General features: G+C 37.9%; 1 protein-coding gene and 2 long non-coding RNA genes across 24 annotated transcripts in view; 1 reads left to right on the top strand and 2 right to left on the bottom strand.

The window, feature by feature from the left end:
- KHDRBS2 (KH RNA binding domain containing, signal transduction associated 2) overlaps positions 1–15,159 on the bottom strand; it is a 589,140-nt gene extending 573,981 nt beyond the window's left edge. For 14 of the 22 annotated variants that reach the window (XR_013383262.1, XR_013383272.1, XR_013383261.1 and 11 more), the window contains exon 1: positions 14,833–15,156. Coding sequence is in view for 4 of the 22 variants with exons in the window: in XM_077903517.1 (XP_077759643.1) it covers positions 14,833–14,923 (91 nt within the window). In the remaining 18 variants the exon portion in view is untranslated. Of the gene's footprint in view, positions 1–14,832 lie in introns of all 22 variants that reach the window. The other 8 variants (XR_013383276.1, XR_013383278.1, XR_013383277.1 and 5 more) reach the window with 2 other exon arrangements.
- On the bottom strand, positions 980–13,276 carry LOC144317310 (uncharacterized). The gene is made up of 2 exons (XR_013383279.1): positions 12,680–13,276; positions 980–1,174 (listed from the first exon to the last, which is right to left on the bottom strand). It is a non-coding gene; the product is annotated as an uncharacterized LOC144317310 (long non-coding RNA).
- A 196-nt stretch (positions 15,160–15,355) lies between the features above and the next one.
- On the top strand, positions 15,356–19,020 carry LOC144317308 (uncharacterized). The gene is made up of 2 exons (XR_013383260.1): positions 15,356–15,589; positions 16,037–19,020. It is a non-coding gene; the product is annotated as an uncharacterized LOC144317308 (long non-coding RNA).
- The last annotated feature ends 2,309 nt before the right edge of the window (positions 19,021–21,329 follow it).

Raw genomic sequence — 21,329 nt, 5'->3', positions numbered from 1 at the left:
GGATTCATGAGATGACTGGCTGATCTATGATATAGTCAACAAAAGCGTGCCTATTTGACAGATGAGGAAATACAGGTTCAAAGTGATTTAGAAATTTGCCCACAGTCACAAACCAACCAAGTAGCAGATCTGAGAACTCAAACACTAGTATTTTTCCTTCATCTGATGTGTTCTTTTTACTATAATAGTGGCCCTCAAATATGTTTTACCACATTCCAGGGTAAGAAATACCATATAAACACACACACAATAAATGTTTCAAAAGGAATGTTTAATCTTTTAATATATAATTAAAATTTTGCATAAGTACATGCTTTCTTTTAGGTCCAACATATTCAATATTTCCTCCGGTCCTGACAAATCCATGTATTTTTTCACATTATAATGTCACTCAGTATGGAGAAATGCTCACAGTTAAAGCTTTAAGAACCTAAGAGTACAGTAGATTTGGCACCCATCTCACGTTCTCCATGCATCATAGCTTCACCGATCAGAACAAAAGTGGTAAATTTCTGTATTGATGGTAGATTCACAAATTCAAGGGGAAAGTATATCAAGAAAGTGGCAATGATCAACAAAGTTGTATATGCTAACAAGTCAATAAGAACTGTCAAAGAAAAAAAAGTAAGTGTATGCAACGATTTGGGATAAGGAAAGACTCCAGTCCAAAGACACTCTTAGAAAGGAGTAGGGGGATCCCTGGGTGGCGCAGCGGTTTAGCGCCTGCCTTTGGCCCAGGGCGCGATCCTGGAGACCCAGGATCGAATCCCACGTCAGGCTCCCAGTGCATGGAGCCTGCTTCTCCCTCTGCCTGTGTCTCTGACTCTCTCTCTCTCTCTCTCTCTGTGTGTGACTATCATAAATAAATAAAAATTAAAAAAAAAAAAAGAAAGAAAGGAGTAGGGATTCATTTGTCAATTTTATGATGAGATGTAGTTTTTTTTTTTTTTTGCCTTTATTTATTTATTCATGTTACACAGAGAGAGAGAGAGAGAGAGAGAGAGGGGCAGAGACACAGGCAGAGAGAGAAGCAGGTTCCATGCCGGGAGGCCGACGTGAGACTCGATCCCAGGACTCCAGGATCACGCCCTGGGCCAAAGGCAGGTGCTGAACCGCTGAGCCACCCAGGAATCCCCAGGATATGTGGTTTTGTATAAGCATGTTCCATGTAATGCTAAGAAAGGGATCAAGGTAGAAGCAGAGAGAATATAAAACAGAGAATGATACAGCAGTCTGTCATCTAAAGTGAGCAAAAGAAACAATAATGCTTGCCTGTCATTATCTTGTTAGTTTAGAACTAATAGTGTCTTTATTTTACACATGAGGAAAAGAGGCATACAGAGGTGAAAGTAACTCACCCCAAATAATACAGATATTTAATTATAAGAATAAAATTGGAACCAAGGGAGTCTAGTTCCAGCATCTATGCTGTTAAACACTATACTTAAAATGCCTCTATCCCCCATATATGTTGAATGATACAAAATTGCAGTTTTTAGGTTAAAATGATTAAATCCTTTTTATTTCATATAATTCAAAATTACTCCTAGCTCTCCTCCTGTATGAAGTTGAAGTTCTTCAAAGAATTTTCCAATATCATTCTCTAATGGTCTTACTATTCACTCTTCAACCTGAAGAAATTAGAGATTTTCTCCAATAACTCTCTCAATTTGTTTTTTGCCAAATACACTGGAAATGTATATAGCAGCAATGTCCACAATAGCCAAAACATGGAAAAAGCCCAGATGTCCATCGATAAAGAAGATGTGGAATGTGTGTGTATATATAATACATATATATGGAATTTTACTCAGCCATCAAAAAGAATGACATCTTTCCATTTACAATGACATGGATGGAACTAGAGGGTATTAATGCTAAGCCAAATAAGTCAGTCAGAGGAAGACAAATACCATATTACTACACTCATATGTGGAATTTAAGAAATAAAACAGAGGAACATAGGGGAAGGGAAGAAAAATAAAAAATAAGATAAAAACAGAGGGAGGCAGACCATAAGAGACGCTGAGGGTTGCTGGAGGGGAATTGGGTAGCGGGGAGGGGTAACTGGGTGATCGGCATTAAGGAGGGCACTTGATGTAAAGAGCACTGGGTATTTTTTTAAAGATTTTATTTATTTATTCATGAGACACACACAGAGAAAGAGAGAGAGAGAGGCAGAGACACAGGTAGAGGGAGAAGCAAGCTCCATGCAGGGAGCCTGACGTGGGACTCGATCCCAGGACTCCAGGATCATGCCCTGGGCCAAAGGCAGGTGCTCAACCTCTGAGCCACCCAGGGATTCCCCAAGCACTGGGTATTATATGAACTTGATGAATCACTAAATTCTACCCCTGAAACTAACAATACATTATATGTTAACTAACTTGAATTTAAATTAAAAAGAAGAAATGTTTGGGACAACTGGGTGGCTCAGGGTTTGGGCGGCTGCCTTAGCCTCAGGGCATGATCCCAGAGTTCCGGGATCTACCCTGGGGGGAGCCTGCTTCTCCCTCAGCCTGTGTCTCTGGCCTCTCTCTCTCTGTCTCGCATAAATACATCAATATCTAAAAGAAAAAAAAAAAAGAAGAAGAAGAAGAAGAAGTGTTTAATTTTTGTTTTAATTGGCCTATCTGCAGCACTTGAAAATATTAACCAAATCCTTCATCATTCCGATACTCTATTTACCTGACACTAAACTTACTTGATCTTTCCTATCTTCATTCTAGGAAACTCCGTTTAGTCAACTTTGCAGACTACTTTTCTTCTGTCTCTCCTTAAATGCTAACATTCCTCAAGGTTTTATCTTAAATCTCCTTCCTGTTGTACTCCATATGCTCTCCCCCTAGAGGAGATCTTTTACTCTCAAGGTCAATTATCACCCATATGCTACTGAAACTATGACAGATAGCAAAATTCTTTCTCCAAACCCAACTCTTCAAGTGTGTTTTCATGTATATGTATGTATATCCAACTGAACTCAGCATTAACTTCCTTTTAATTCCTATCTTAGTAACTGATACCACTTTTAAACCATTACCATTACCAAGGAACAACCTAGACAACAGCCTTGACACTCTTTATTTTTCATACCCTTTATCCAACCCTTTATATTTTACTTGCTAAATTTCTATTAGTTCTGTCCACTTCTTCACATCTGTACTCTCATCTGAATTCAGTTCACCATACATTCTCTCCTGGATTGCTGCTCTAGCTATCTGATGGCCTGTCCACATCCTATATCTATTGATTCCATTCTCCAATACCGCAGGCACATTAGGCTTTAAATGAAACTCTGATATCACACCTGGCCTTTTCAAAACTTTTAAACAATTTATTATTGCTTTTGGCATAAATTCAAACTTAGTATAGTAGTTTACAAGATATGTGCACTAAGCCTCTTACCATTCTCTTTAGACCCATTTTTTTCTTGATGCTTTATCTTCTACTATATTTTCCAAACACAGTTAATCTTTTGGATCTCTGGACCCAATTCCAAAGTTGGGGGGTAGGGGGAATTCCTTCTCATGCAGCATAAGCAATTCTGACACTATAACCAGAGGTAATATCAGATTCCACAGGTTAGGGGTTCAATCCTACAAGACTGTCCCCTTCCCACTTCAGACAACCATTGTAAACTCAGGTTGTTACCTGTACTTCTGACTGACCAGTTATAGATTGAGGATTCCAGTCATCCCTTCCTTGTACTTCAGATGTCAATCACAAATCTAGGTTGTTATCTGCACTTCAAACCAACCAGCTGTAACCAGAAGTTCTCATAGCCTCCTCAAGTTTGATTAATTCTCTAGAGCAATTCACAGAACTCACAAAAACATAGTTATTAGATTACCAGTTCATTACAAAGGAACAGCCAAATGGAAGAGATGCATAGGGCAAGGTATGGGGAAAGGGCACGGAGCTTCTGTGTTCCCCGCTTTGAGCTCAATGCTCTTTCCAAGTTTCCACGAGTTCACCAGCCAGGAAGATCTCTGACCCAGTCCCTTAGTAGAAGCTTCATTATATGCTTAAATCATTAGCCACTGGCAATTGATTGCACTTTCCCTCTTTTTCCTTTCTAGAAGGTGAGTGGGGGGTGGAACTGAAAATTATAATCCTCTAATCACAGGGTTGGTTCTCCTGATAATCAGCCCCTATCCTTAGGTGGGTTTGAAAAGTCACTTCATTAACACAACAAAAGGCATCATTAGGGCTGTACTCATGAAATTCCAAAAGGTTTAGGAGCTTTTACCAGAAAAAAGAAGACCAAATACATATTTCTTATTATAAATCAAGGTATCACCCTTATCTTATACCTATTCAAATAAATGTTCTCTTTCTTTTCAGGCTTTGGAAATGTTTGCTGTATCCATGCATACTTCTAGATCTTTCTTCACTGAATCTTGGTCATATGCCATTTATTCGTTAGACCTCAACTAATATGCCCCTTTCCTACTGAAGACTTACATGACTTTTATAGACTCTTTTAGGTGCCCTACCCAGCACTCCTAAAGCACTGTCTATTTACTTTATTGCTGCATTTTGCAGATCCTATAATTATTTATTCAATTGCCTATAATTCTTATTCCTGCCTCAACCTAGATGTCTCAGTTGGTAATATAGAGCACAGATAATAAAAGACAACTGAAGCAAATCTGTACTGTTTTTCATTGATTACCTATGTCTAGTACATGCTTATTACACATACACATTCATTTTACCCAAAGAGAAACCATTTGGCTTATTGCAACTTATTCCAAACATTTGCCACTTCCATCTAATTCCATTAAGTGGCTTTTAATTATCATAATGCTTAATTCTACTAGATTTTCCTTATGTGGATATTATACAATTTCCAATCTTTCCCTAATTTCAGAATACTAGCTTAATGCACAGCCATCTATCATTCTAAAGTCCATTCCAAAACAATATCATATAATAAAATGCCATCTGTCTCAGCACAGCAAATGTTCTTTCATCTTCACAGAATTCCTTAAAGGCCCCCCACATCCACCAGACTGTGAATGGATAAAAAGGCACCTTCTAGTTTTTTCCTTCAAAAAAGAAAAACTTAGACTATCTGGAGACATGGACGGTACTTAATTCAACACTTGTTTAAATTTTCCACTTAAGTAATATTTACAAGCCTAAAAACACATAAGAAATGTATTCTATCATTTTTTTCAAGATTTTATTTATTTATTCATGAGAGACATAGAGAAGCAGAGACATAGGCAGAAGGGAAAGCAAGGCTCCCTGAGGGGTGTCCAAAGCAGGACTCAATCCCAGGACCTGGGGATCATGACTTGAGCCAAAAGCAAATGCTCAACCACTGAGCCACGCAGGTGCCCAAAAATGTATTCTATTATGTATTCATTCATCTACTGTTTGCATTTTATAGTCTTCTTCTATACAATGAGTGTATTGCTGCATGTAAATAAAATTTCTAATCAATCAAATTCCTTAAATTTCCTAGAGAAAATTATCTTGAGGGAAATAATAAATTCTATAGTAACAGGTATTTAACTCCTCTAAAAGTTATTCAAACCATGTTCTTGGTATTCCCTTGAACAAGTAATATTCTTCAATATTGTTTAATGCTTTAATGTTTGATGGTTGCTTTTTCACACTTTGATATTATAATTGAACATTTATATAACCTCTGACTTACCACTTAAAAAAAAAACAAATTGAGTATGCCACCCTCTAATCAGCCTCTTTATCTTTCCCTATAACATAAGTGCAGTATTACCTGCCTTTGGATTATAATCAAGGACCTGTGCTAGGGTGTAAGTTCAATAAAAGTAGCTATTCTTTAGTCATCTCTCTCTTCTCAAATTAACAAATTTCTTCTCCTTCAGCCTCTTTATTCAGTTTCTGTTACAGACTCCTTCTGAGTTGTAGCTAGGGCCCATAAATTTCTGACATACAATTCTATAAACCTGTTAAAACTATCTAAAACTCTAGAGAAAACACATTCATTCTGCTTCTCTGCTAAAAGAGTAAAATCTAATCTTTAATATTTTAAAGGAAATAGGTATCAATTGTGCCATTTCTGATAACAGTTGTAATAATACCAACCAATCTGTTTCCAGGTTATTAAATCCTAAAACCTCGGAACCTATAGATAACATTTTAATCAAACAATGTTGCTGAGTTATCTGTTTCTGACCACATGTGAAATGTGCTCACTTCCAAATTTTAAACAAAACCAACACTGCCTAAAGACACCAAGAGAGGACCTATAGTTGTTCTTCCTCCCTAGAAGAATTTGGCGAATGTAAGCAGTTCTCTAAAAAACACAGAAAGAAAAATGTCTCAGCAAATCACATGAAGTTCTCCAATCACTTTCTGGATTCAAAAAGAAAAGGAAAAAAGAGGGGAAAATGTTCTCCTGTTCTTGCTACCTCATCACCAAACTCCCTCAGAAACCAGAGTCAGTATAATACTTTTGGAAAATTTAGGCTACCTCAACAATCTTTGACCCAATTCTGCACTTAGGAAAATTTCCCCATTTTTTAAATTTACTAACCTTTTATATACTATATTTATTTAACAATATTGTGAAATAGTGCAGCCAATACTTGCATTCAGGAACCTATTGCAGAATTAATGGCAACAACCATGCTGATCTCCTAGGCATACTTTGCATATTAACATCTGCCCTTTCTTCAAAGCCTGGCTAAAGTTGTATCTCTTTCACAAGAGGCAGTATGTGTAATGATTGCATGTGATCTCTGGGCAAGACAGCCTGGGGTTCAGATTTACAATTTATTTGCTGTGTGACTTGAGATAAATTGACTTCTCTAATTCTTAATTTTTCTCATTTGTAAGACAAGGATGATGGTAATAACTATCACATAGGAATGGTGGATGGATTAATTGTGGTAACGCATGCAAAACACCTAGTATAGGGTCTGACAAAGGAGTAATCTCCCAATAAATGTTGACAGTAATGACGATGATGATGAAGAATATATGATAACCAACAAGAGTCAGGAATCCCCATATCACTGGTCTGTAAAATCTAACAGATCTTCCCATGCACTGTTATTTATATCTTATGCATATGTTGAATCTCCCACAGATTATTTAAAAACCAATATATTAAACATCTAATATCTCTTCAAATACCAATAGCATATATGGCAAGCAAATGGTACAACACATATTGGATGGCATGTGTGATTATATGGCCAATCATCCCGTCAGCTATAGCTAAACTACAAGGGTATCTATAGTAAATGGCCTAAAAATTGGTCATTCTGGTGTTCTCAAGTGTTTATTATATCTCTCTACTGAAAAATCCTTTTGGAAGTAAAGTTCAAAAATCAAAGGTAAGCAATGGAAGATACGCTACAAAAGACTTTTTCCCAAAATAGTTAATAATGACGGAGCAACAGGATGCTTGGCTATTATTTCTCAAATTTTTAACAAATAAAACATGCAATCATGTTTATTAACAAACCACACAATATTGAGAAAATGATGAAGTCACATAGCACAGTTATTTGCTAACAATTTGGGAGATCAGTTATCAACCAGTACTCTATTATTTTTATTTTTATTTATTTTTTTATTATTTTTAATAAATCTATTTCCATGTCATTCTTATTTTATTGAAATTAACCATTTTTGTGAGGAAAAGGATCATATTTCAATCTCTTAATATATTAAATCTTTTACTGCTTATAGCTTTAAAAAACAAACCAGTATCATTATATAATTCCAATTAAAACACATTTCTTATATATATTCAGATAAAAAAAGGAGATCAAATCAGGTGTTCATACAAATAAGAGCACAAGAAAAGTGGAAAGTACTATACAGTTATTTACAAGGGCTTCTAAAAACCTCTAAAACTTCTTTCCCTTCTACAGCTGCTAAGGGAACAAAGGCATTCAATCTAGATTGTATACTTTTTTTTTTTAATTCTTATTTATTTATGATAGTCACAGAGAGAGAAAGAGAGAGAGGCAGAGGGAGAAGCAGGCTCCATGCACCAGAGAAGCAGGCTCCATGCACCGGGAGCCCGATGTGGGATTCCATCCTGGGTCTCCAGGATCGCGCCCTGGGCCAAAGGCAGGCGCCAAACCGCTGCGCCACCCAGGGATCCCTAGATTGTATACTTAAACAGAAACTAAGACCAGTCAGACCTCACTTCATCCCCAGTTTCATTTACCCTGTCACAAAGTATCTTTGAAATAAGATAAAGAAAAATATTGTGCCCATAATCCAGACGGGTTTATCCAGATCATGCTCATTTGTATACATTAAGTTAATAAGATAGGAATGTACAATGCTTAACAGGCATTCACAAGAAAATTTTATTTATTTTTTTTTAGAATTTATTTATTCATTTTAGAGAGAGAGTATGGGGAGGAGAGGAAGGGACAGAGGGAAGGAGACTCTGCACTGAGCTTAGAACCCAATGCAGGCTTGATCTCATGACCCTGAGATCACAACCTGAGCCGAGACCAAGAGTCGAACACATTTAATTGACTGTCCCAACTAGGTGTCCCTCACAAGAAAATTCTATGAAAAAAAAATTAAAATACACAGATAAGTACGGGCTGAATATTATATATAAAATAAACACAGAAGACCATGAAAGTGAGCCCAGGCATATGCTTCTACCTACGGGAACCAGGGAAAGAGGCTACTTGATAACGCCTGTCTTGTGGACACAAGTGTAATACACCAGGACCCTGGAATCAAGCACAGATGGCCAAAAGAGCACACAGTCTCAAAAATTTTGAGCCTTCCCTTGTGAAGAGTTTTCAGGGCTCTAGTACCTCTCCAGCCCCATCGTCCCTAGGCTCAAAAAAGACAAGGCAGATGTGGGATTGATCCCCTGCTTTCTTGCTGGGCTGTTCTCTGAGAATAAACTTTCTCTGCTTTAAACCCAGTGACTTAGAGATTGGCTTAACTGTGCATCAGACATACCAATCTGACTTCCAGGTTCATAACAAAGGAAGAAGAAATAAAGGTGGCAGGCTAGGTACCACAGACTCAGGAATAAGATAGGAGTAGTTTCTGTAGTTATTTTTGTGCCTCAGCTACACGGAAGTGGGTACTAGAAAAGCTGGCCAACCAGAAAAGAGAAGCAGACAAAAAGAAAAAAAAAAAGAAAAAGTCCTCAAGAAAAACCTGCTAGCCAAAGGACTAGAAAGAGCAACCCAGCAAGACAGAAAACTTTAAGACAAACATCCTTCTCTCCAGCCAAATAATACTGAAAGAAAGAGAAAAAAAAAAAAAAAAGAAAAAAGAAAAAAAAAAAGGCAGTGTCTCAAGCTCACCTCTGTCAAGAACAGTTAAATAGGGAGCCTAGACTTCCAACCTCACCCAGCTGTTAAGAGTTATGTTTTCCCCCTCCGGCTAGAATCAGAAAAGACTAGATGAGGAACAGGGACTTCATTTCCACCCACAGTAAGGAAGGGTCCTGCAGTGGCACAGGAGGCCACAGGGACATCCTGGACTTCCACCTTACGAACAGCACCAAGACATCCTTCTCCTTCCAACCGAAGGTGATGTCAGAGGTCTCATTCTGCCGGAATTTTCATCATGCTCAGCAGGAACGAAGCCTCCCCACCCCTACTAGTGTCACTGGAGCCCACTTAGGAAGCAGTAACAAGTCACCTTCCCTCTCCTGGCCAAAATGGATATCAATGGATGCCAAGTGGGGAACGTGGACTTTCACCTCTACCTGCAGGTATCAAGGTAGTGGCACCTTTCCATCTGCTGGCATGCTGTTAGAGGAGGCCTGCCAAAAGAGAGTATCACTAAAAAGTGTGACAGGGTCAGACTTTGATTTTGAGTGAATCACTCCGGCAGCATATTTGGGGAGGGGAGAAGATGGATACTGTACAGTTAGGGTAAGAAACAAAGAAGAGTAAAACCAAGAAAATGGTATGGTAGTGCCTGGAAGCCAAAGGAAAAGCCAAGAAACTAGAAAAAGACTAACAGTGGAAACTGCAGCCAAGAGACCTGATGACAGGTCAGAAAAATTTTATTTGATTTGGCAATTAGGAGATGATTCTGTCTCCAGGTCACTGGTTTTAGGACAACGATGAGGACAGAAGCCAGAATGAAGAGTTTTGAAGAGGTAAACTGAGAAAGTGAGGCAGCTAGTAAAGACCACGATAATCGGAAACTTGAAGGAAACAAAGGAGTATCCAGAGAGATTATTTTGGTTACTTTTGGCGAGTGAAAAAAATACTTTATTTTTTATGTTATTCAGACTGGATCAATTACAGGTGGCTACAACAAAAGAGCAGATAGGGAGGAAGAATGGAGATGCTGATGAAAGGACAGAACTACAGAGGACATGCTGAGCATGAGGATTAAGGATACTGGTATTCAAATCAGCCTAGAACAAAAAAGAAGCATTTCACCTTCTGGGAATGAAGGACAGTAAGGAGGATTATAGAGGTTTTTAGGTGATGAGAGGTTGAAAAACATCAGAAGAGATATATCCATTTCCTACTAAAGCAGAGGATGAAATCAGCTTCCAAGAGTAAAAGGCTGTGGGTTTATAAGGAAGCCTGAGGAGGTCTGAAATTACCCTGGAAAGACATGGGACAAGAGTTAATTAAGCCCAAGTAAAACACTGAAAGTGACCATTGTCTAAGGGAACATATTTCTAAAAACTGACTGGAACAATTTTTCATAAGATAATTTATTTCATAATTTGGTCTATAAATTCAAATTTCACTCAACAAAGATTCAAAGAATGAAGGCAGTGTTTATTTTCTTACAAAGCCATGCTTCAAGTTGAGGTCAAATCCACAATGCCATTAAAATGTTAAGGAAAATATTAAAAGCACCATCTTATATTTGTGTGATTTCTGTTTATATTTGCTTAAAAAATCTATTTGTACAAAATACTGTTTATATTATCACAGATTTTTTTAAGCTTAAAAGAACCACAGGTGGTATATATATATATATATATATATATATATATATATATATACCTCTTTTTTCCTCTTTTACAGATGAAGAAACTGAGACCCAGAGAGAAGATAAATGACATATCCCATATTTCGCAGTAGACAGAAGTGTTAACATTCTGTCCTAAGTGTTTTGTTTGCTATGGCAGAGTTTTTCCACTGTATCATAAATGTGTCTTAATTCAAAATCAAAAATATCTTGAAATTCTTTGTTTTACCAATTTTTATCTTTTATTTAAGAAACAAACCAGATTATCTCAGATGTACTAGGAGAAAAAAGGGGTTACATTAATCAAAAGGAAAGTCACACAAACACTATTTTTTTCACGAGAAGCTAGTTTTAGACATTATACCAATACCCTTCCTTAATATAAGAACTCTCTATACTTTGTGGAAAATATTTTGAGGAATACAACCTAATTAAATAATAATCCTTACTGACAATCTACATGTAGTTAGGTTGCTGCAAGTCAGCATTTGTGATAAATATGTATTATTGCCTGTTTCTTTCATGGTCTTAAAAGATCATTTGTATCGGCAAACATGAAGACCAATCCTAGATGCAAGGCGATGCTTTCCACCCCAATTTTAAAATAGCATCTTTAAAAAGACATTTGAACTCTAGGGATATTTGGCAATATCTGACTCCCTCATTTGATTAGTCAACCAAAACAGTGCTGAATCTACCAATATTTGTGAAGAATTCCAGTTAGAAAATCTTGCAAACTAGAGAACTTTTTAATTCTAATTAAGTCTGGGACTACAAAGAAACCCATACATCATCTAGTCCAATTTCTTAATTTCAGAGACAAGGAAATGGGGCCTGGGGGAAGGGAAGTTTATCAACATTCTGTTTAGGCAAAAGTGGAATTAAAATCCAGGTATCTGGATTCACAGTTTAGTGCACTTCCCAGAAGTAGCATAGATATAAATAACCTCATCTAATTTCATCTGGCAAGCAAATTCAGAGGCTGAGAGGAACTTTAAGGATCATGCTGAGTTTGCTGTTTTATCATATTCAAAAGCACCTTCCATAACAAATGGATAATTAAACAATATTATAATCACAGGAGGAAAATTATTTTAATTAATCAAATATAAGCACTCTTCAAACCATATTATTCAAGATCTCTTCTAAGTAAGATTCAAATACATAAAATGTATGGGCTTTTCCATTAGCTTTCACAGAATCATACCAACTGAAAACACGTAGCAGAAACAAGTGAAATAAAACAAATTACAATGAAAATAACAAAATAATCAACACACTGCTACTTTTAGCCCTGTGGCCTTACTAGGTAGTTGCAATTGAGCACTGATTTGCATTTATTGCCAATCAAAAATGCAAAATAAATCACTATGAAACCTCATTGGTTTACATCACTGACCTTATATACATTAGCTTCCAGAAAATCATTCTGAAGAAGTGAATCATCTGGATCATTTTTATTGCTCACTCAGTCTTGAGACTGTCTGCACAGTACTGACTGAAATGTACTTCAGTGTGCACCTTCTCTCCAAATGAATATCTATGTCAGGTTTATTTATAGCCACTGCCTTCAATCAGTGCATTTCCAGGTAAGAGAAATAAAATCATTTCAACATATTCTCCTATAGAGATCTGAAACAAAATCTGGAAATCTTGGCAGATGGCTTTTGAAAAAAACACTGAAAGATCTATAAAGAAAAATGTACGTTAAGATTTATTAGAGATTCCAAAGGACACTCACCTTATACTCTTTAGTAGGTACACACAAAGAACTTCAGGTACAAATGAAGAATTAATGTAAACTTTATGTATCTTTATTGCATACATTTCTCTATATTCCAAGGTTATAATCATCACCTCCTCCATTCTCTTTTCCTCATTATGATTTCTCTGAAATTTGAACACCTCTTTGTTTCTTACTTAGATGGTTTTCTATTTAGGAGCTCTTTCCTCCTAATTCCTTACAAAAGCAGGGCATGCTTCCCCCTACTGGGAAAAAATTAAATTACAAGGTACATTCAAACATGTTCCTAAGTATCAAGAAATCAAGTTCCTGGGAAAGATAGAATGTTAAGGAATCAAGGGCACAGCCTTGTCTGACTGTTTCACCAGCTGCAGAAATACTTACGCACTCTACTAATAGTTTCTTATATGCATTTCTTTAGTGTGGAGGTTTTGAAACGTACACTAACTCCACTAGCTTCTCATCAATGACTAATGAATTAATCATTGAGCCTGCTGTCCCAAAGAGAACTCCCAATTAGCAGGTCAGAGAAAATGATCAATTTCTAACTTTTTTTTTTTTCATTTTAAAGACGTTATCAGCGTAATAAAGACACTTCTGGAAGATATATTGAAATAAATGATTGGAGAAGGCTTAATTGCATTTTTAATCATTTAGAACAATCTTAGGCGTTCATTAACTCATTAATTTCCAATATTCCTATTATTTATATGCAATTATCTTTATTTTTAATAAAGCAGAGGCAGAGTTTAATTTTTAAATTGACTTTTCAACTTAATTTGTATTGTTTTCATTCGGTAACCAAGAAAGCAGTAAGTATAATTGCTTTTTACCTTTCCAATTCCTCTAGAAAACCAACTCGTTCCTTGAAAAGCAGTTTAGCTGTTTCACACTTTCAAGATTTTGATTATAAATCTTTTAATTGTTTAGCATGCAAAAAGAAAAAATACCTTGCACTCCACTGCTGTCGTAAATGCCGTATAAATAAAATATTTAATCAAACCAAATGTCTATTTGAATCATACATGGAGGTTTACAATTATTCCTTCCATGTACAACTAGGTCTCAAAAAAGAGAACATTTCTTTTAACACAGAAGGGCCAACGCAGAGGAAGTTGTCACTTTTAGTTTTGCTATAGGTAAGTCCATAACAACCTAAGCTACAAAATTTGATGATGAAGCAATTTATTATTAATGAAGGACTCCTCAAAAAAAAATTGAAGTTGTTTTTAAAAAGGCATGTGTAGATTACTACAGATATTGTATCTTTAGCAGATAGATGGCATTATTTCAAGATGAATGGAGTAATTGGGCTAAAATTTCTGTCATACAGAAGTTTGTGTGTGTGTGTGTGTGTGTGTGTGTGTGTGTGTGTGTGTTTAAACGATCTTTCAAAGCAACCCAAAACACAAGATATACACATACACTCCTCCTCTGGGAATGAAATCTCCTTTAACATTACAGGTACACAAAAGAAAACGCACACTTGGTAAAACAGTTGATCAATCGTAGAGTGTTCCCAGGGGCCAGCATCTCGCAGAGTACCCAATCATCACACTTCAAATAAATTGATGAGCACTTTAGCCTTTGCTACATTCACAAATACTGATGAACACACATAGTTTAATCTAGGTTAATCCTAAGACTTTCCATAGGAAAGGCTGCAATTAGATAAAGGCTATCAAAATCACTTCCCAAAATGCAGCAAAAAAAAAAAAAAAAAAAAAAAACCAACAAAAAACAAAAATGCTGATTTGTAGCTAAGAAGCTCTTAGAACACACTCCATTGATCCCCATTTACTTCCAAACTGATTCCCTTTTCCTCTGCAAAGTGAAAATATCCCTGTTGACCGCGCTGCACTTTATGGTTTCTCCATCGGGGATCCTAACAGGTCACCTCAGCACTGCCATTACATCTCGCGGCTCCGGTCTGCCCCAAATTAAGACGCCGAGAAGGAGCCCCGCTGCCCGCCCCAAGAGCGGGCTCGGTCCGCCCGAGCTCGGAGGCGAGCATCTTCGGGGGGGGGGGGGGGCGGGGAGGACAGTTTCTGCGAAGGCGGCAGGCGTCCCTCCCCAACTTCACTCCCCTAACCGAGCCGCGGTGAGCAGGCGGCCAGGGGTCCGTGCCGCTCCGTGGGGGCGAGTCCTACCTTCCGCCAAGAGGCGCGATGCATGCACAAAAGATGGATCCAGGCTATCCTTCTCTGCCATCAGCTCAGGCAAGTATTTCTCCTCTTCCATAGCGCGGACTTCGGACCGTCCCCGAGCGAAGCGCAGGGTTCCGCTCGCTCGGACGCAGGGTCGCCGGGCAGCGCCTCGCTCCCGCGCTGCTCCGCCTCCGCCGCGGCCGGGGGAGCTCGGCGCGTCCTCACGGGCCCATGCACCGAGCGCCTTCGACTCCCGCCGTCGGGCCGAGCGGCCCCGCGCCCACACCTGCCGGTCCCTGCCGTCGTCCCCGGCTCGCGCGAGCCCCGGCTCACACCCGCGGCCTTAACTGGAGAGGCGGGAACAGGGCGCGTCCCACCCCCGCCCGCCGTTGATTGGTGGCGGCGCGACGAGAGGCCGGGCCCCCGCGCAGGCTGCGGGCCCTCATTGGGCCGCGCCGCACGTCGGATCGCCTGACTGGCAGGAGGCAGCTGCAGAGGGGAGGGGGGCGCAGAAGGTGCAAACGCTTTCTTCTTGCAGCCCGAGCTTTCCTGGCTATCAGGCATGCCCAGTTGCGTGGAGCACTCGGTCTTCGGCTGGGGTGCGGAGAAACGAGAGAGCGGGAAAAAGCCCCGGTTTAGCGGAGAAGCTTGCGGCCAAAACAGCAGGGGAGATGGAGGGGAAGAGTGAGCGGCCGAGGCAAGGAGGAAGCACCGGGGAAAGTACCAGGAAGGTAGACGGGACTTCACCTACGTCCCTAAGGTACAGGTGTCCCCTCTCCACCTCGCAGCTCAGACGCACTCCAGTGTGCAGGAATCAGCAGCGCACCCGGGCTGGAAATATCATGAAGACTGCATGTGGTCCGCGGCTGATATTTCCAATGAGCCTGACCTACATCTCGAGGACGCAGTAGGATGTTCATTGATAAACAAAGAGACTCGGGGGCGATATTGTAGAGCAACATGCTTCCAGTGTACAATCATTAGGATATTGACTTAGTTCTGGTTTCCTGCCCATTCCACCCCTCCTCCCGCAATCCCTATCGATAGGAGAGGTTCTGAGAGAGGGGGCTGAATTTTAAAACTAAAAAGCCAATATAATTAGTTAGCCACAGTTTGTGAAAGAATTGGGAAGACAGGTGGAAGAAGGAAGAGACCAGCGAATAGGTGACCAAGGTTGCTCTAATTTCTCCCTTTCTCTTTATTTTAGATGTGACGGTGCGTTTCACCAGGTGCTTTTGCCGAGCTACTTTGTATCTATCCCACCTCTATTTAAAGGACAGTTAAACCCTCCTTTGGTATCACCAACACTGGAAGCAGTGCCCATCCTTCTCTTAATAATGGGGGCCTGAAAATGCAGCTTGCATGCTCCAAATGTTATAAAACGATCTTTCTAACGTCTCTTTTCATAAACGATCATTTTCCAGTTTGCCTCGCCACCGTTTTCAGAGTAGAAGATTGGGGACTAATTTTCCTACAAATAAAGCGCGCTAAAACTTTTCCAAGTTCTCTTCCAGTATTCAAACCTTTTCCTTATAATTTTTCAAGATAAGGTGGAAGAGTATATTTTACTTCTATAATTTTTAAAATGTCAACGTGTCTTCACATCCGTTATCTCAATTTGTCCTCATAGAAGCGCTCTGAGCACTGGGTGTTATGCTATATGTTGACAAAATGAACTTCAATTAAAAGAAGAAGAAGAGAAGAAAAGAAGAAGAAGAAGAAGAAGAAGAAGAAGAAGAAGAAGAAGAAGAAGAAGAAGGGCTCTGAAAAACATGGCATGGGTGTTGCTTTTTCCGTTTTATAGGTATGGAAATGAAGGCAAAGTCCAAGAAGTTCAGTGATCCAGAAGTAACAAAAACGATGCCGTTTGGTACCAGCTATGTTCATCCCACCCAGAAGCTGAACCTGTTACAAAAGGGCCAATGGTGACGGAGTATGCGGCTAACAAACGTGATAGGTCTGTTAAAAGTTCACGAAGCAAGCTGTGAGAACGATGACTATGATAATTTTGTTTTTCTATAGTAGAAAAGAAAACATCACATTTCTTTGATTTTTTTTTAATCAAGAGCTCCCTATGTAAAAGCCTAACACCTTAAAATAATTCGTGCTCCCAATAATGTTGTTTCTGTAGGCCTATAAAAATGTCTTGTGATAGAGGGATGGGCAAATACATGGAGGTGGTCAAAAGGTACAAACCTCCAATTATAATAAATAAGCCCGGGGATCCCTGGGTTTAAGCGGTTTAACGCCTTCCTTTGGCCCAGGGTGTGATCCTGGAGTCCCGGGATGGAGTTCCCCATTGGGCTCCCGGCAGGGAGCCTGCTTCTCCCTATGCCTGTGTCTCTGCCTCTCTCTCTCTCTCTCTCTCTCTGAATGAACAAATAAATAAAATCTTTTAAAAAAAAGTTGCTAAGGGATAGATCTTAAAAATTCTCATTGCAAGAAAAAAACTTTTATAGCTAATTAATGCTAAAGTTGAGATTAAAATTCAAATCTATTTAGCACCATTTAGCTACAGATTGTACTGCTTTAGCCTTACTTTTTGTACATTAAATACTTGATTTATGTACGTATGCTTTCAATACATGTTTATTGAATATCGAAAAGAGCCTAGCCTGTCATCATAAAGATTGTTTTCTAATGGAGAAAGACAAATAAAACTAAACAGGAGAACTGCTTGCTGGCTGCAAGAAAGCCCAAGAGGGAACCAAGCAAGGAGTTAAGAAAAGTAATGCAAGGAAAGACCTTTTTTTATTTTTTCCCAAGGTAGACTTATAGTCTTGCTAAGGAGTTGACATTTAAAGAAAAGACCTAAAGGAAAAGAAGAATCTGTTTAAGATGAAGAGAAAAGCATTCAAGGCAGGTGAATTTGCCCATGCAGAAGCCCTCTGACTGGAAAGAGCTTGCCTATTCCCAGAACTGACTGGAGTCAATGTAACTTCAATGCTGTGAGAGAGAAAGGACAAATGTTAAAGGTGAGGAGTGGAAAGAGGCAAACTACCTATGATTTGGTGATTGGCAAATAATTCAGATTTCATTATAATTGTTAGGAGGGCCATAAAGGATTGTCATCACTCTGTTTGCATGTTGTTTCTCAAATGGTCTCTTTTGGCTCTTATTTTCAAAGAAGTTATGGTGTAAAATTAAGAATATGTGTAGAGAGTACTTGCCATTTTAGTTGAATGTGAGTAGGATGTTTAGCAGTTGAAGGGTTGTACATTCTGCACCTGGTCGGCTACAGAAATGTGAAGGGAAAACATGTTACCAATCTTCAGAAAGGTGGCCAGGAACTGCTATAGCAATGGAGGGTAGATAAGATGCCAACCACAGCTGATAAATTATAAATGTTTTGGAATGAATATAAATTAGAAAAATTATTGTGCAATAATTACAATTGCATTTTGCTTTGTAGCATGCCAAGAGATTAAAAGCATATGGCATTGATGGGTACATGAACAGACCCAGTTTCATGAATCAGAAAGATGCAGTAACTCTTGTTATGTTCAGCAACAGCAATTACACTATCCATTCAGTTTTTTCCATGATTAAAGGTGCACTAAGAAGATACCATGGAGAACTGTCCAAGGGCTGATTTTATTATACCATGTCTCTGGATATCCAGGTCATTACAAATGTGGTGAGCTAGCTAGCTTTTACTTTTCGTACTTATTATCAAAAAAGATTTATAATTTAATTTTCCCTGATATACTCTCAGCAAATGTCTAACATGCATTCTAACAGAAATAAAATGTATTAATGTAGCTTTAAAATTTATTTTAACTAATGCTAACCTAAGCTTTAGGATTATAACACAAATATGTTAGCACATGATGGACATTATACAATAAAGACATACATGCCACATTGACTCTCAAAAACCAGTATGCTTCAGAACTGACTTGCAAAATATTGCCTGTTTCCAAATAGAATATGGCTAAATAAAGACAACTTCTCCAAGTATCCTATGTATACACTTAGCTAGCATCAGATCTATGTGTTTTAAATAGATGACTCTATATCACTGTGTTCTCCATTTATTTCACATACAAATATTTTATAGGTAGCAAGGTTATTTAGTGGATAATCTTATTAATGCAAACACTTAATAAACATAGATGTTTAGTCTTCTATAGATGATTGTTGAATGGAGTATTATGTGCCTGTACATGAATAAAATACAACTACTGATAAGTCCACCTCTTTGTCTAATAGTGTAAATAGCCAAAATTACCACTGAGTTGATTTGTATATCTTAAAGATTTATCTCATTTTAAATATGAGTTTTAGTCCTGAAAAGTTTTTTTTAATGCTATTTATTTACTGCATGATTATTTCAACATTGGCATATTATGGAAAATTTTACACCACCTAAATTTGGTTTTGAAGGATGAATAAGGTATGTGCTGTAGAATATGTCCCGCAGTTAATACACAAACTGTGTATTCGATACTTTCGAAAACCCTTATAAGAAAGGCCAACCTAAAGGGCATTTAATCAGGCTTATTTTTGCAGGCTAATAAAAGTACTCAACCAATATTATTAAATAAAACACATGGCTTCTATTTCAGAGTTCTCATCAACTTTAGAAATACTTCACTAGCCTAACTACTTACTCCAAAGATTTAGTAGAAGCCATTCACAATAAGAATCATAGATTAGTAAAATTATAGCAACCCAATCATTTATGTAATAATAATAGAGACTTAAAGTATTAATATTCACTAAGGTTTCTAATGCCTTGGTGCCTAGGACAGAGTATAGTAAAGGTCCAAAATACAGACTAACATTTTTATTCAGTGAAGACTCTGGAAGAGCCCATTACATAAAAGGTGATGGTTTAATATTTCTATCTATTTTCATTTCACTAGTTAGACAATTGAAATCAGTTCCAGGTTTCTTTTTCACTTCCACGATATATTTTAGGGTTTCAAGAAAGAAAGAAGGGTATGGGGACTTGTCTGTGCAACAATCAATGGCAGCAGTAGCATGAGCAGTGCGAAATCTTTCATATGTAATGGTTTCAGAGCCAGAATGCATACTATATGCTAATATGCCACAGCACAAAATGAAAATTGAGCACTCAAAGCTGGCCTATCTATATATGGGGGGCGGGGGGGAGTGTTTTCTGATTGGGAAGCTTTCAAATTAGCATATTGGATTTAAGCTGACATAAATGTATAATTAAAGGAGAGCAAAAGAGAAACAGAGAGAAAAGAAGTAATTTATGTAGAGAGCCTACTCTTGTGTTTGGAATACTGCTATTCTGAATCCTCACAAATATAAGGAGGGAGGGTCAGGAACTGCGAAGGACCCCAAATATTCAAACCAATACTGAAAAGAAGAATAGAGTAGGAGGACTCACATTGCTTGATTTCAAAACTTACTACAAAGCTACAGTAATTTAAAAAAAAAAAAAGTGTGTACTTGGATAAGGATAGGTAGATGATAGATAGATAGATAGATAGATAGATAGATAGATAGATAGATGGATAAAATTGAGAGTCTAAAGGAAAGCTATATATCTAAGGCAAATTGATTTTCTAAGAAGATGCCAAGACCATTCAAAGAGGAAAGAATAGTCTCTTCAACAGATGGTACTGGGGCAACTGGATATCTAAATGCCAAAGAATGAAGTTGGACCCCGTCTCACACTATATACAAAAATTACCCCAAAATGGATCAACAGCCTAAGTATAAGATCTAAAGCTATAAAAGTCTTAGAAGAAATTTTAGGGGTAAATCTTTATGACCTTGGATCAGCAATGGATTCTTAGATATGACACTGAAAGCTCATGCAACAACAATAACAAAGTCCAAGAAATTGGACTTTATCCAAATTAAAAGCTTTTGTGCATCAAAGTATATTTTGGCTATCAAACAATGAAAAGATAATTTATAGAATGGGAACATATTTACAAATTAAATATCTAATAAAGGCCTTGCATCCAGGATATATAAAGAACTTTCACCATTCAACAACAAAAAGACAACCCAATTTGGAATATTGGCAAAGAACTTGAATAAACATTTCTCAAAAGTGGGTATACAAATGGCCAACAAGCATATGAAAAGATGCTCAACTAAATTAATCGTCAGAAAAATGAGAATCAAAATGACAATGAGGTACAACTTCATACGCTCTGTAATGGCTATTAAAAAAAAAGGAAAAAACAAGTTTGGGCAATAATGTGGAGAAACTGGAATTCTACATTGCTGATGGAGGCGTAAAATGGTGTAGCAGTTTGAAAGTTTCTTGAAAAGTAAGCATAAAATTACCATATGACCTGAGTATATGTGCAAAAAGATCAGAAAACTGGTATTCCAACAAATACATATGCTCATGTATTTACTGCAGCACTATTTACAATAGTCAAAAGATGGAAACAACCCAAATTCCATTATTCATTGGGTAAACAATATGTGATACAGTCATACAATGGAATATTATTCAACCACAAAAGGAATAAGTTATTGATGTGTGTTACAATGCAGACAAACTG

Source organism: Canis aureus, chromosome 7 (genome assembly GCF_053574225.1).
Source record: "Canis aureus isolate CA01 chromosome 7, VMU_Caureus_v.1.0, whole genome shotgun sequence".
NCBI classification, from domain to species: Eukaryota; Metazoa; Chordata; class Mammalia; order Carnivora; family Canidae; genus Canis; species Canis aureus.
The sequence above is the reverse complement of the archived record's forward strand: the minus strand, read 5'-3'. Positions and strand labels throughout refer to the sequence as shown.